The following is a 16,553-nucleotide window of genomic DNA, read 5'->3' on the forward strand; positions in this document are numbered from 1 at the left end:
TTAAAATGATATCTGAATGAAAAGTGTATTTAAATTTGATATTCTTCAAACAAAAATATACAACTTGCCAAATTAAAACCAGTGAAAAAGAAAACAGAACAACAAAATCTGAAAACTGTTGTCATGAAATCTTGTAACTTAACAAGCAATATTAAGTTCTCTAAGTGATACATTATTATCAATACTTTGTATTCATATCACACAACTAACACTTACACTTTTTTACTCAAGATTGTCACTAACCAGAAAAAAAGAAATTAAGTTTATGGTTATGGACACTACAATATGAATTATCTAACAAAAGTACACATATCTATAATCTTTTTGTAACTTTTTTTTTCAAATTTTCAGATGTCTTGGTGTTGAAAATGTAGCCCTATTATCAGTCATAGTAGATTCATCTATAAATTCAACAACATTGTCTCTTATCTCCTATGACAGATCCTGTTTGTGCGGACACATAAATTTCTTTCCACTCTTTTTCCTTCATCATGTGATTTTGATATTAGTTCTGCTTTCTTAACTAATCTAGTTTTGAGTTACTCTTCTCTACTTCTACTCGCTGTCTCATTCTACAATCCTTCTTTCTTTCTCTCTCATTTTTCTTTTAATTTTCACATTGGCCTGGATTGAGTTTCTGACTTTCTTGCCATTTAACCTCTTCTAACCTATTCAGCATTTTTGTGCCTTTTAAGTTTCAGCACTGCAGGTGCCTCATCAGATCAAAACTCTATATCTGAATCACAAATGCACAATGAAATCAGACATACTTATAAAGCAATTAAATTGCAATATAAAACTAGATATTATAACCATACGACACAGATGTGCACACATACACATGCCATTGCCCATTCTCTAGAAAGCAAAAATGATCATAACTGCCGCCAGTAAAAATATACTCAGAGAAGATTCCTTCCCTTCATCTGCACATAAGCTTGTTCATCTGTTAAAGTTTGAAGCAAATCAGGCTAAAAGTTTTTGAATTGTTGGCAGGGTTTTCCCCTATCATACCATATTCCATAATAGCAAAATTTATCAAAGGGCCATAACTAAAGTAAAAACAGTCACAGAAAGAATTTCTCCCTTTACGGTCATCTGAACATCAAGCTTGTTCATCTGTGAAAGTCTGAAACAAATCAGACAGGCTACTAGTGTTGGAGGAGTTGGACACATAAAAATGTTTCTCTATATTCCTTATGATTAAACAGAAATTATCAAAGGGCCATAACAGTTACTGTAGTAAAATAGTCACAGAAAAAAATTGTCGCTTTATTGTAATATACACATCTTGAGCTCGTTCATCTGTGAAAATTTGAATCAAATCAGGCTAATAGTGTGGGAGGAGTTGGACACACAAGATTTTTCTAGATATATTCTATATTTCTATGTAAAAATATCATAGTATCATAACTGTGGTTAAAATAGTCACTGAGAAATTCCTTATTTTATGGTTATCTACACATCAAGGTTGTTCATCTATGAAAGTTTGAAGCAGAGAAATCTAATGGCGGGAGGAGTTGGACACACAAGATTTTGAATGCACTGACGGACGTACATACATAGAGCAGCAACACTATATGCCCATCACATAAATATAAAATCTCATCTAAATGAATATACATGTACCTGTCATCACATGGTTTGTACTTAGTACTTCTTGAAGAGATTTTGCTTTCATTTGCAAGTTTTTAGATATTACTTTTAATCATAAATCACTTGTAAAGATTTATTCACTTGAACTGTAAGATGTATAATAATTTAAACAGAAATTTCAGTAATACTGAATGTTTTTTACATTGTTTTAATTTCTGTAGTGTCCGTAACCAGATAACACTGCCCCTCTGAAACATTTTGAAAAGAAACATTATTGTAAGCTACATGAACTTGAATTATCTTAACAATGATGCTCTTGAAGAAATTTGTCTAAGTGAATAACTGTTAATTATCATTATCACATCTTTACATTTTTAATATAATCTGTGCAATTTAGATGATAAACATGATTTTTAGCACTTTTGAACTGTATCTATATTTTTATATCTGAAAATATTTGTCAACAAATACATAAATTTGTTTTTTTCTCAATATTAATAAACTTTGAAATGATAATTTTTCATTTTTCTGTAAAAAGATGCAAGTTTTAAAATTTTCAGCTCTGGTTACGGACACTACAGTTTCAAGTAGCATTATTAAATAGACAAAATTTACCTTTTGTAGTGAAATTATTAATAGACTTTATTAAATTTGTCATCCGTGAACCTTCCAAATTGAAAAAAAGTGGTGATCCTTTCTCTCTCATCGCTTCAATGTTTGCTATTACATCTTTCAATTTCATGCTGCAGCAACAGAAAATGATGCTGTATATAAAGATGCCGCAATAAGGGTTTTCCAATGTGGTTGCAACATCAACAAGTTGATGAAAAATAAAGTTGATTAATTAACTTGTGAAATCAGTTATTACTTTCATAAGAATAGCTATAAACAAAATTTAAAAAATGTTTATTTACACCATTGAAAGACAGGTTACGGACACTACAGTGTTTTTGTAGTGTCCGTAACCATATTAGTGGTGCTACAGCAAAAATGTAGTTAACAATAAAGGAAATAGCATAAAAATTTAATGTCAACAGTTAAATTTGATAAGAAAAAATCAATAAAGACTCTCATTATATCTTACAAATCTATAAAATACAGTTGGTTACGGACTCTACATATTTTCATAAAAACCTGATTTTCAATTTTAAAAATTCATACAAATAAATTTCAGAAATACATGATTTTGATTTTTTTTTCTTTAAGTACTATTACAACAGACAAATGATTCTGGACCAAAATATTAAAGAAAAAATAATGTTAACATTGCAATTAATCATTATAACAAAAGGAAGGAATTTCAGTGAAAAACTGCATAACATCTTACCCATTTCACATTTTTCTCAACAGCTTCAACAATTTTCATCCGATCATGATAAATCAAACACCAAAATAATCCTTAAAAAATTGTCTTTATGCTGATAACACAAATTTACATAGAAATATATAATATCATACCATTATTTTATTTGAAAAATATGGAAAATTCTAAGTGCAACAACATAACGCTTCAAAAATGACTTTTTCTAGATGCGTTTTTTGCCACTGCTTGAAAACTATTTGAGCTAGATCAATAAAATTTGGCACAGAACTTCTTCATATTTAGTGTTATGAAGTGTAAATGTTAAATTGCACTCAAGGGTTAGGAAATTGTTGAAAACCATGTATAACAATGCAATATTCTAAATGCTCCCTATATTGTGTTTCACCCGTATGTAAGTCTATGTAAACCATGTGACCCCCGGGGCGGAGCCATATTTGACCCTAGGGGGATAATTTGAACAATCTTAGTAGAAGACCACTAGATGATGTCATATACAAAATATCGAAGCCCTAGGCCCTGTGGTTTTGAACAAGAGGTTTTTCAAAGTTTTTCCCTATATAAGTCTATATAAACCATGTGACCCCCGGGGCGGGGCCATATTAGACCCCAAGGAAATATTTTGAATCATCTTGGTAGAGGACCACTAGATGATGCTTCATACCAAATATCAAAGCCCTAGGCTCTGTGGTTTTGGACAAGAAGATTTTCAAAGTTTTTCCCTATATAAATCTATGTAAATTATAGAAATAAACAAAGGGCCATAACTTACTAAAAAATTGTTGAACCAGTCTGATTTTCAGGGGGACACAACTAGGGTACCAATACATCATTCTGACAAAGTTTGGTCAAAATCCCCGAGGTAGTTTCTGAGGAGATACGATAACGAGAAATGGTTAACGGACGGAAGGACGGACGGACGGACGGACGGAAGGACGACGGACCACGGACGCAGAGTGATTTGAATAGCCCACCATCTGATGATGGTGGGCTAAAAACTATTGCTTGAATTTGAACAAAGCTCGCTGTCTTTGCCATTCACCTGCTGCTAAAGGGGCAATTATAAAAGAATTTGGTGTAAGTTATATTTCACTGGTACTACCAGTTTAAGTCAGTTCATACTCTGAAAAGCACGTCGGAGAAATTTGGGCAGTTTTGACAGATTAAAAATGTTGACAAATTAATTATATTTTTTCTTTACATGAAAATTGCTGTTAGCTGTCAAAGTCGATACGCCGATAATCCGGAGTACTCCGAACACATTGTGACAAAATTTTCCAGTTCACGTAATGTAGTTGGGTAGAGAATAAGGGTGCACTTACACTGCCTAGCTATAGATACTGCTGTTATAGAGAAGTGGTAGAGTGTCTGCCCTACATGTGAAAATCTGGTCCTGGGATCGAGTCCCGAACAGAGCTTAAATATTTGCAATCTGTTACAGCATGTATTCGAAGGTTATCTGACTGTTCCAGATGTCCTATATTTTTAGCGAACAGTATAATGGATCATTGTTTAGCAATCCAGATCACAGTTGAATGTAAAATGAAACACACCCAAAGAGAAAATATCCAATATTTTATGTTTCAGCTCTACATGTCCGAGAAGAGCTCAGGTTAAAATATTGTAAATACATGTATATGTATTTTTGAGAAATATATGGACGTTTGCCTGCATTTCAAAGCTTTTTAACTTCATACCTATGTTTTGAAAAAAGTAAGTACTATCTCTAAATGGACACAGCAAGATCACAATAGCTCACCATGAGCACTTCGTGCTCAGGTGAGCCAAAACAAGAGGACCATGATGGTCCTGAATCGCTCACCTGTCACCACATGACCCAGTTTTGAACTGTGTATGATGTTGTTTTTTCTATTATTTGACACAGTGACCTAGTTTTTGAGCTCAAAACTTCAAACTTGACCTAGATATCATCAAGATGAACATTCAGACCAATTTCCATACAGATCCCATGAAAAATATGGCCTCTAGAGAGGTCACAAGGTTTTTTTTATTATTACTGACCTAGTTTTTGATGCCTGCATTTCAAAGCTTTTTAACTTCATACCTATGTTTTGAAAAAAGTAAGTACTATCTCTAAATGGACACAGCAAGATCACAATAGCTCACCATGAGCACTTCGTGCTCAGGTGAGCCAAAACAAGAGGACCATGATGGTCCTGAATCGCTCACCTGTCACCACATGACCCAGTTTTGAACTGTGTATGATGTCGTTTTTTCTATTATTTGACACAGTGACCTAGTTTTTGAGCTCAAAACTTCAAACTTGACCTAGATATCATCAAGATGAACATTCAGACCAATTTCCATACAGATCCCATGAAAAATATGGCCTCTAGAGAGGTCACAAGGTTTTTTTTATTATTACTGACCTAGTTTTTGATGGCAAGTGACCCAGTTTCGAATATGACCTAGATATCATCAAGGTGAACATTCAGACCAATTTTCATGAAGATCCATTGAAAAATATAGCCTCTAGAGAGGTCACAAGTTTTTTTTTATTATTTAACCTACTGACCTAGTTTTTGAAGGCACGTGACCCAGTTTCAAACTTGACCTAGATATCATCAAGATGAACATTCAGACCAATTTCCATACAGATCCCATGAAAAATATGGCCTCTAGAGAGGTCACAAGGTTTTTTTTATTATTACTGACCTAGTTTTTGATGGCAAGTGACCCAGTTTCGAATATGACCTAGATATCATCAAGATGAACATTCTGACTAACTTTCATGAAGATCCATTGAAAAGTATGGCCTCTAGAGAGGTCACAAGGTTTTTCTATTTTTAGACCTACTGACCTAGTTTTGGACCACACGTGACCCAGTTTCGAACTTGACCTAGATATCATCAAGATGAACATTCTGACCAACTTTCATAAAGATCCCATGAAAAATGTGACCTCTAGAGTGGTCACAAGCAAAAGTTTATGCACACACGGACGGACACAGGGACAGATGGACGACGGACGCTGTATGATCACAAAAAACAACTCAGGTTCACAAATTCATATGCTGAATGATATTCCCACATGGTTGCATGACTCTAGATGAAATATTTTAGATATAAGCAACAAAAACATTAAAGCACTTTATTTGTATTTTTCAATGACTCTGGTCTGGCTGAGTGGAATCCCACACAGAACACCAGGTGCACAATTTCACATACTATGTAACAATCCCCAAATGTTATAACACTTTAATTCAAATACTTTTTGAGATATATGCGACACAAACTTGTATGCCCTTAATGGATATTTTTTACTTAACCAAGAGCCATAACTCTATTCTGGCTGACTGCAGAAATACCTAAAAGGGCCCAGGTGCACAATTTCAACTATAAAAAAATTGTGGTAGTTGGGGGGATTTCTTTGTGTATAGAACCACTATTACTGTTCATTAACACTTGTCAGCTATCAATTATGAATTTATGATACAACTTTCACAGCTTAATCCCCCCCACCCCCATCCATAAGGACAATTTCTTTAGTCAAAATCTACCTTGAATTTAATTTGAGTACTGGGATCTTCCACCTTGAATTGGTTGGTGAATCTTGGGTCCTTGCTCCAGAACAAACGTATGTCAGAAATGTTGTACAGCTTCATCGCCAGACGCTCCAATCCCATACCAAATGCCCAACCTACTTTGTCTACTGCTCCAGCTGTAAGCAAACAAGAAAACAGAAACTTCTAACTATTTAACTGTGAAATCATTTTAATTTGTGGGCATAAAATTCAGTTGGCCCTATATCGTTAACCTGAGTGATATTTGTGTCAGTGGAAGTATATCATATGATATACATACAAACAAAGGGACTGGGAATAAAAATGGAGGTTATCTGACATAAATCAGTCCAGAGGCTTCTAACTTGATCATCTAGCTGAGTACCCTGATGACACTGATGAAATTTCAAATCAGTCTTGTCAGAAGTTTCTGAGAAGTATCCATTCAAATTAAAATAGAGGGAGGTTATTTGTCAAAAATTCACTCTGGAGTTGTCTGCTCTGATTGTCTTGGTCCACTTGATCACATAAATAAAATTTGGAACCAATCATCCAGGTATTTACCAAAATATGTTGATTTTAATTAAAGACAAAGAGAGGCAATTTGAAACAAGAGGGCCATAATGGCCCTGTATCGCTCACCTGAGTACCATTGCTCAAAATGATATGATCAAGTTTTGACATAGAGCACATAGGCATACACATTAAATATCATCAGGATAAACATTTTCTTGTAACAGTCCCTTTTGACCTAGTCAGGGCCAATTTCCATACCAAGTTTGAGGGTCCTAGGCTCAAATGCTGCATTTTTGTACTAACATGACTATTCCTTACCCTGGAAGACTTAAATAACAACAAGAGCCATGTTAGACATGGCTAATCCCCCCGCCGGGCATATTATAAATGAAGGCTAAAGTTCCTGGCAAGTTAGTGTCTGGAAGTATTAATTTTGGGGAAAGTTTCGAAGAACCGTTAGTTGTGGTCCGCATCTGGGGTTTAAAAGATGTGTCAGTGGTGAGGTGGTTTACTGCTAAATTTTATTAATTTTCATGAACAGTAAAGCTATGATGTTTTTCTATATGGCTACTGTAAAAAGAAGGAATGGAAAGCTAACAGGGAACAAGAATGCCAGAATGTCACAATATACGCCCGTCACAGCAAATTTCTTTAATCTAGCAGCTGTATTTGCAAATGGAATTTTAATTTTGTGGATGTTTAGTAATCATTGTAAGTCTTTTTTTTTCTAAATCCACAAAAAAAACTCCTTACCAGGTAGAGATACCTTAAAATACACCTAAAATTGGAAAGTAACATCTATGTTGTACCACAGAAAAGTGGTCTTGTTTTTTCCCTATGGTCAATTATAAAAATGTTACAATATAAGTTATTTATAGTACCAACTAAGGGAAGTAAATCTAAAAAAAAAAATTTAAAAAAATGTAAGTCCACACAAAAATCTTTACCAGGTAGAGATTGGTCAAAATACACCTCAAAATTGGATGTAGCATGCATGTTGTACTACAGAAAAGTGGTCTCGATTTTTCCCTACGATTAGTAATGAAAAAGTTACAATAAAAGCTATTTAAAGTAATAATAAAGGGAAGTAATTCTAAAGGGAACTGCGCATGACACTTCGTCTCATGATGGTGTATAATTGTGCCAAGTTACATCAAAATCCCTCCATGCATGAAGAAGAAATGCTTCGGACAAAGTCATTCTTGTATCTGACCTTTGGCCTCTAAGTGTGACCTTGACCTTAGACCTAGGGACCTGGTTCTTGCGCATGACACTCCGTCTCGTAGTGGTGAACATTTGTGCCAAGTTATATCAAAATCCCTCTATGCATGAAGAAGAAATGCTCTGGACAAGGTTTTCATTTTTGTATCTTTTGACCTCTAAGTGTGACCTTGACCTTAGACCTAGGGACCTGGTTCTTACGCATGACACTCCGCCTCGTGGTGGTGAACATTTGTGCCAAGGTATATCAAAATCCCTCCATGCATGAAGAAGATATGCTCCGGACAAAATCTTTTAAGAAAATATGATAAAGGGGAATAACTAAAAAAATAGGCAAGGTAGAGTTATTGTTCTTGCACATTGCACTTCCTCCCAATGTGTTCTATCAGTGTATGAAGTTTGAAGAAAATTACTCCAGTACATTAGGAGTAATGCTCTGGACAAATTTTTTTTAAGAAAATAAGATAAAGGGGAATAACTCAAAAATTAGGCAAGGTAGAGTTATTGTTTTTGCGCAATGCACTTCCTCCCAATGTGTTCTATCAGTGTATGAAGTTTGAAGAAAATCCCTCCAGTACTTTTGGAGTTATGCTCCGGACAAAGATCGTTGCGGACCGACGGACGCACGCACGCACACACGGACGGAGAGCATTTCTAATATCCCCTTCGCCTTTGGCAGGGGGATGATTAAAACCAATCTCATTAGATGCTGCTGAGATATATTCGTTTACATAAAATAAAGGGAGGTAATTTGTCATAAATTCAGTCAAAAGTTATCTACCCTGATTGTCCGAGTCCATCTGATGGCACAAATGACATTTCAAATCAGTATTCTCATTGGTTACTGAGATACACCCATTTTAATTTGAAACAAAGGGAGGTAATTTGATATAAAATCAGTCCATAGCTATCTACCCTGATTGCCTCAGTCCAACTAAAGACAATAATGAAATTTCAAATGAGTTCTATAAATATTTACAGAGATAAATCCATTTTTATTAAAATCAGGTATGCATGTAGAAGATACAGAGTACAAGCCTATACAAAAATATATTAGTAAAGTATTCATATTGATAAATGTTCAATCAAGAGTTATCAATGATTAGAATATGACTATTTCTTACCATGGAAGACATAAATAACCTTTCAAACCAATCTCATTAGAAGCTGCTAAGGTGTATTCATTTAGATAAAAAATAAAGGGAGGTAATTTGTCATAAATTCAGTCCATATGTATCTTCACTGATTGTCCAAGTCCATCTGCTGACATAAATGAAATTTCAGATCAGTATCTTCATTAGTTATGGAGATATACCCATTTTAATTTGAAAGAAAGGGAGGTAATTTGACATAAAATCAGTCCATAGTTATCTACCCTGATTGTCTCAGTCCAACTAATGACAATAATGAAATTTCAAATAAGTCCTATAAGTACTTACTGATATAAATCCATTTTGATTACAATCAGGGGAGGTAATCAGATATAAAATAACTCTGGAACCTATGATTGGATCTGACAGATTCGTCATGGAATCCAAGATTTATTGTTTTTGAAGATATTTTGGAAGTTTGTATCAAATAAAACCATAAATGAAGTCTCTATATACCTGCAAAAGCCAAAATAGCAAATTTTTTACCTTTAAGGGGCCATAACTCTGGAACCCATGATGGAATCTGGCCAGTTCAAGAAAGAAACCAAGATCTTGTGGTGATACAAGTTTGGTTAAAATCAAATCATAAATGAAGCTTCTATTGTGCAGACAAGGTTAAAATAGCTAATTTTGACCCTTTCAGGGCCCATAACTCTGGAACCCATTATGGGATCTGGCCGGTTCAACAAAGGAACCAAGATCTTATGGTGACACAAGTTTTGTGCAAGTTTGATTAAATTCAAATCATAAATGAAGCTGCTATTGTGCAGACAAGGTCAAAATAGCTAATTCTGGCCCTTTCAGGGACCATAACTCTGGAACCCATAAAGGAATCTGGCCAGTTCAAGAAAGGAACCAAGATCTTATGGTGATACAAGTTGTGTGCAAGTTTGGTTAAAATCAATTTATAAATAAAGCTGCTATTGTGCAGACAAGGTCAAAATAGCTAATTTTGGCCCTTTCAGGGTCCATAACTCTGGAACCCATAAAGGGATCTGGCCAGTTCAAGAAAGGAACCGAGATCTTATGGTGATACAAGTTGTGTGCAAGTTTGGTTAAAATAAAATCATAAATGAAACCACTATCGTGCAGACAAGAAATTGTTGACGCACGGACTGACGACGGACGAAGAGTGATCACAAAAGCTCACCTTGTCACTATGTGACAGGTGAGCTAATAAAACTAGAAGATGCTTTTGTACAAAAGCGCATGTCTCCCCCAATGCATAGTCGTATAGGCAAGAAGTCAATAGGGGACACTTTGAGCGAAAGATAAAGAGACACTGATGGTTGGCTGCAATAGGGATCATCTACTTGGCATGTCAAATCATAGGTGGGCTGGTGGTCTAGTGGTAACATGCTTGACTGTCAATCCAGAGGTCCGCGGTTCGAATCCCGGTCCAGGCACTGGAAATTTCTGAGATGCTCTTGAGTGTCTCCCACCTAACTCTTCCCAGGAAAGATGGCTTCGCGTGTGTCGGTGCTATACACCGGGCACATTAAAGAACCAGACTGTCTATTCGCAAAGAGCTAGGCTAAGTTAGCCGGACAGGCCTGTATCTAAAACAAGAGGGTCATCATGACCCTGAATCGCTCACCTGAGTAATATGAGCCACATGTTTAAAATGGCAAACTGATGCTAAAATATAAGAAAGTAGGTCAGTAGGTCACATTCATGGTCACAAAAAGTCGGTTTTAAGATCGTACATGTCATCCAAATTTCAAGACTGTATCTTAAACTAGAATGTGTCTGTAGGACACAGGGTGTGCCCCCCACTGGTACATTTGTCACAAATAAGTGGCAATAATTCAAATGTTTGCAGTCTTAATGGGGTATAGCCTCAACAAACATTTTATGAAAAGGATTCATTATTCTAGGCGCTATACTTTTTGAGCTATGAGCATCACAAACAAACAAGAGGGCCAAGATGGCCCTAGGTCGCTCACCTAAGAAACACTCCGTAACAGTGTAAAACATGTTTGACCTAGTGATTTCATGGAAACAAATATTCTGACCAATTTTCATTAAGATTGGACCAAAAAATTGGTCTCTTGCAATAAAACAAGCATTTTCTTAGATATGACCTAGTTTTTGACCCTAGATGACCCATGTTCAAACTCGACCTAGATTTTATCAAGGCAATCATTCTGACCAAAATTCATGAAGATCAACTGAAAAATACACCCTCTATCACATACAGAAGTTTTTTCTTTGATTTGACCAAGTGACCTAGTTTTTGACCTCAGATGACCCATATTCAAATTCGACCTAGATTTCATTAAGGCAATCAACCTGACCGAATTTCATAAAAATCAATTGAAAAAAACAGTCTCTATCGCATACACAAGATTTTTCTTTAATTTGACCTAGTGACCTAGTTTTTGACCTCAGATAACCCATATTCAAAATCGACCTAGATTTCATCAACGCAATCACACTGACCAAATTTCATGAAGATCAATTGAAAAATACATCCTCTATTGCATACACAATGTTTTTCTTCAATTTGTTCTAGTGACCTAGTTTTTGACCCCAGATGACCCATTTTCGAACTCGGCCTAGATTTTATCAAGGTAATCATTCTGGCTAAATTTCATGAAGATCATTTGAAAAATACCGCCTCTATTGGATACACAAGGTTTTTTATTTGATTTGACCTAGTGACCTAGTTTTTGACCCCAGATGACCCATTTTCGAACTTGGTCTAAATTTCATCAAGGGTATCATTCTGACCAAAATTCATGAAGATCAATTGAAAAATACAGCCTCTATCGCATACACAAGGTTTTTACGTGATATGACCTAGTGACCTAGTTTTTGAACCCAGATGACCCATTTTCGAACTCGGCCTAGATTTCGTCAAGGTAATCATTCTGACAAAAATTCATGAAGATCAACTGAAAAATACCGCCTCTTTCGCATACACAAGGTTTTTCTTTGATTTGACCTAGTGACCTAGCTTTTGACCCGAAATGACCCATTTTCGAAGTCGGCCTAGATTTCATCAAGGCAATCATTCTGACCAAAATTCATGAAAATCAATTGAAAAATACAGCCTCTATCGCATACACAAGGTTTTTCTTTGATTTGACCTAGTTTTTGACCCGAGATGACCCATTTTCGAACTCGGCCTAGATTTCATCAAGGTTATCATTCTGACCAATATTAATGAAGAAGAATTGAAAAATACAGCCTCTATCGCTTACACAAGGTGTTTCTTTGATTTGACCTAGTGACCTAGTTTTTGACCCGAGATGACCCATTTTCGAACCCGGCTTAGATTTCATCAAGGTTATCATTCTGACCAATATTCATGAAGATTAATTGAAAAATACTGCCTCTATCGCATACACAAGGTTTTTCTTTGATTTGACCTAGTGACCTAGTTTTTGACCCGAGATGACCCATTTTCGAACTTGTCCTAGATTTCATCAAAGTTATCATTCTGACCAATATTCATGAAGATTAAATGAAAAATACAGCCTCTATCGCATACACAAGGTTTTTCTTTGATTTGACCTAGTGACCTAGTTTTTGACCCCAGATGACCCATTTTCGAACTCGGCCTAGATTTCATCAAGGTTATCATTCTGACCAATATTCATGAAGATTAATTGAAAAATACAGCCTCTATCGCATACACAAGCTAAATGTTGACAGACGACGGACGACAGACGCCAGACAACAGACAATGGACGACGGACGCCGGACATCAAGCGATCAGAAAAACTCACCTGAGCATTGCTCAGGTGAGCTAAAAATCCACTATTCTGGCTATTTCAAGGGCCATAACTCTGTAATAAGAGCTAAGATTCTCAAGAAGAATGCTAAGTGTGCAAGGTCACATCACGATAAAGACGTGCATTTTTGACTATTTCAGGGGCCATAACTCTGAAAATAGAGGGCCGAGCCAGATGAAAAATAGAAGGTGCGCAAGTTCATATCATGATTAAGACTCGTGCAAGGTTTCATGAATCTATATCAAATACTTTTTGAGCTAGGCGTGTCACAAGGTCAAAATGTGCATTTTTGACTATTTCAGGGGCCATAACTCTGAAAATAGGGGGTGGAGCCAGACGAAAAATAGGAGGTGTGCAAGTTCATATCATGATAAAGACTCATACAAGGTTTCATCAATTTATATCAAATACTTTTCGAGCTAGGCGCATCACGAACTTTGGATGGACGAACGGACGGATGGACGGACGGACAAGACCAAATCTATATGCCCCCACCACTCATGGGGGGGGGGGGGGGGGGCACAAAAACAAGAAAGTAGGTCAAGTGACCCCTAATCACTTGGGGTCATCAGGTAATTATAATTAAACAGTCTAGGAAATATGATCTGATAATTTTTGAAGTATTTATTCCTATATAACTCATATAACAAGTGACCCCCAGGGCAGAGCCTCTTTTCACCCCAGGGGCATAATTTGAACAATCTAGATAGAGATCCACTAGGTAATGCTACATACCAAATATCAAAGGCCTAGGCCTTGGACTTTCAGACAAGAAGATTTTTAAAGGGATATAATTTGAACAATTTTGGTAGAGGACCACCAGGCAATGCAACATACCAAATATTTTAAAAGTCTAGGTTTTGTGGTTTCAGACAAGAAGATTTTTAAAGTTTTTTCCTATATAAGTCTATGTAAAATTTATAGCTTCCGGGGGCGGGGCCTCTTTTCACCCCAGGGTCATAATTTGAACAATCTTCATAGAGAACCATTAGATGATGTCACATGCCTAATATCAAGTTTTCCTTTCGGTTTCCATGGCAACCAGAGTTCTGCATGGAATTCAATTCTTTGAATAATTTTGAAAGGGGGCCGCCCAAGGATCATTCCTGTGAAGTTTGGTGTAATTCTGCCCCATGTGGTTCTGGGACGATCTGTGTATGAAAAGAATTGGAACCTTTGCCTTACCCTTGCATGATCGTAAGAGGCGACCAATAGGGTCTTAACACTTGGTTTTGCAGTAACTTTTTGATTCCAGCAGGTATGCAGGTTTTGATTCCATACCTCATGTTTTTATTTCGATGTAAATGAGATGTGGAACTAAAATTTGTAGTCCTGTTTGGCGCCATATAACTGTGTTGGTGCACCGTAAAACCCAAATAAATAAATAAATTGGTGTAATTCTGCCCAGTGGTTTTCAAGAAGAAGATTTTTTTAAAAAATGTTGACGGACACACGACACACGACTGACGATGGACGACGGACATTGAGCGGTCACAAAAGCTCACCATGAGCCTTTGGCTCAGGTGAGCTAAAAAGGATTTCTCTTTATCTGTTCTGGGGGCTTTGTCTCACTCTGTCCCTCTGGTCAGATCGCTCTGTGTCTGTACCAGCAGAGGATGAATTTCGCGCCCTGTGTGGCTGCGTTTGCTATATGTAAAGCGCCTTTGAACGTGTTTATCAAGAAAAGGGTGCTATATAAATCTGGTATAACTAGAGCTATCACTAAAGGTGATGAATGTACCCCCTGCATGCACTGACACAGTACATTGCAATTTGACGCACACAAGATTGCATAATTATGTGGACTGTATGTATATAGACTGTATGTATACAGTATAGTAACAAAAAACAAAATCCCATAACTATGCAGAATGTTTATCTAAAAGAACGTAACATGCACCATGCACAACTAGGGTTGGTACTGATCACTTGGGTGAAGTTTCATTAAATTGTGTGCAAGGGTTCAGAAGATTAGGCGTGCACAAGACTGCATATGCAGACTGTATGTACATAGTATGTTAACAAGAAACAAAGTCCCATAACTCTGCAATTTTTGTTGTTGAAAGAACTTAACATGCCCCATGCACAACTACTGTTGTTACTGATCACTTGTGTGAAGTTTCATTAAAGTGTGTCAAGGGGATGAGGAGAGATGGTGCGCACAAGATTGTGTCTATGTATATAGTTTAGTAACAAAAAACAAAGTCCCGTAACTCTGCAAATTTTTTTTCTGAAAGAACCTAACATGCCCCATGCACAACTACTGTTGTTACTGATCACTTGTGTGAAGTTTCATTAAATTGTGTCAAGTGGATGAGGAGAGATGGTGCGCACAAGATTGTGTCTACGGACAGACAGACGGACGTTCCTACATATGGATACTTATGTGGCTACTCTTTTGTTCTCTCTATTGTTCTTTTAGCCATGTAAGAGAAAAATAGCCACATAAAAGCCTTACAGAATAAATGACATCAAAGAAAAAGTACAGTTACCTATTGTTCCTATAGCCACCTAAGTATGCAAATGTGAGCTCGGACAGACAGACGGACGGACAGATGGACAGACAGACAGACAACCTGAAACCAGTATATCCCCCCTTACAACTTTGTTGTCGGGGGGTACAATAATAATAATAACTAGAGATGCTTTTGAGAAAAGCGCATGTCTCCCACAACTGCCCCTATGAAAAATGTCTAGTCTCTAGATGGTTTAGACGAGTGGATCCAATCAGATGGTCTGGACGACGGATCCAATCAGTAATTCAAGGGCCATAATTCAAAAGTGCCTGGGCAGATTTGGCTAGTTGTCGAACTTGGCTGAGGTCTTATGGTCAAACACATTTTGTTCAAGATTGGTGAAGATCGGATGAGAAATGTTCGACTTAGAGTGCGGACAAGAGTAAAAAGGCCGATTTTTGGGTAATTCAAGGGCCATAACTCCAAAATGCCTGGACCGATTTGGCTAGTTATCAAACTTAGCCGAGGTCTCATGGTCAAACACATTTTGTTCAGATTTGGTGAAGATCGGATGAGAAATGTTCGACTTAGAGTGCGGACAAGAGTAAAAAGGCCGATTTTTGGTAATTCAAGGGCCATAACTCCAATATGCCTAAACCGATTTGGCTAGTTATTGAACTTGGCTGAGGTCTTATGGTCAAACACATTTTGTTTAAGTTTGGTGAAAATCGGATGAGAAATGTTCGACTTAGAGTGCGGACAAGCTTTGTGACAGACAGACAGACAGACACACACACACAGACTGGAGTAAATCAATGTGTCTCCCACACCACTGTGTGGTGGGAGACATAATAATAATATCCCACTAAGTTTCAACATTCTGGGCCTAGTAGTTCTCAAGTTATGAATTGGAAACGGTTTTCCATGTTCAGGCCCCCAGTGTGGGGAGACATAATTAGTCCAGAGTTATCTACCCTGATAATCTAAGACCACCTGAAGACATATACTTGAACTTTCAAATCAATCACA

General features: G+C 36.7%; 1 protein-coding gene across 5 annotated transcripts in view; it reads right to left on the bottom strand.

Annotated features, from left to right (window-relative positions):
* The window catches only part of LOC123549133 (phenylalanine--tRNA ligase, mitochondrial-like), a 176,052-nt gene that overhangs the window by 83,404 nt on the left and 76,095 nt on the right, over positions 1–16,553 (bottom strand). For all 5 annotated transcript variants that reach the window (XR_008371509.1, XM_045336976.2, XM_053546631.1 and 2 more), the window contains one exon: positions 6,438–6,598. Coding sequence is in view for 4 of the 5 variants with exons in the window: in XM_045336976.2 (XP_045192911.2) it covers positions 6,438–6,598 (161 nt within the window). In the remaining variant the exon portion in view is untranslated. The remainder of the gene's footprint in view (positions 1–6,437; positions 6,599–16,553) is intronic.

Source organism: Mercenaria mercenaria, chromosome 6, assembly GCF_021730395.1.
Source record: "Mercenaria mercenaria strain notata chromosome 6, MADL_Memer_1, whole genome shotgun sequence".
Taxonomy (NCBI): domain Eukaryota; kingdom Metazoa; phylum Mollusca; class Bivalvia; order Venerida; family Veneridae; genus Mercenaria; species Mercenaria mercenaria.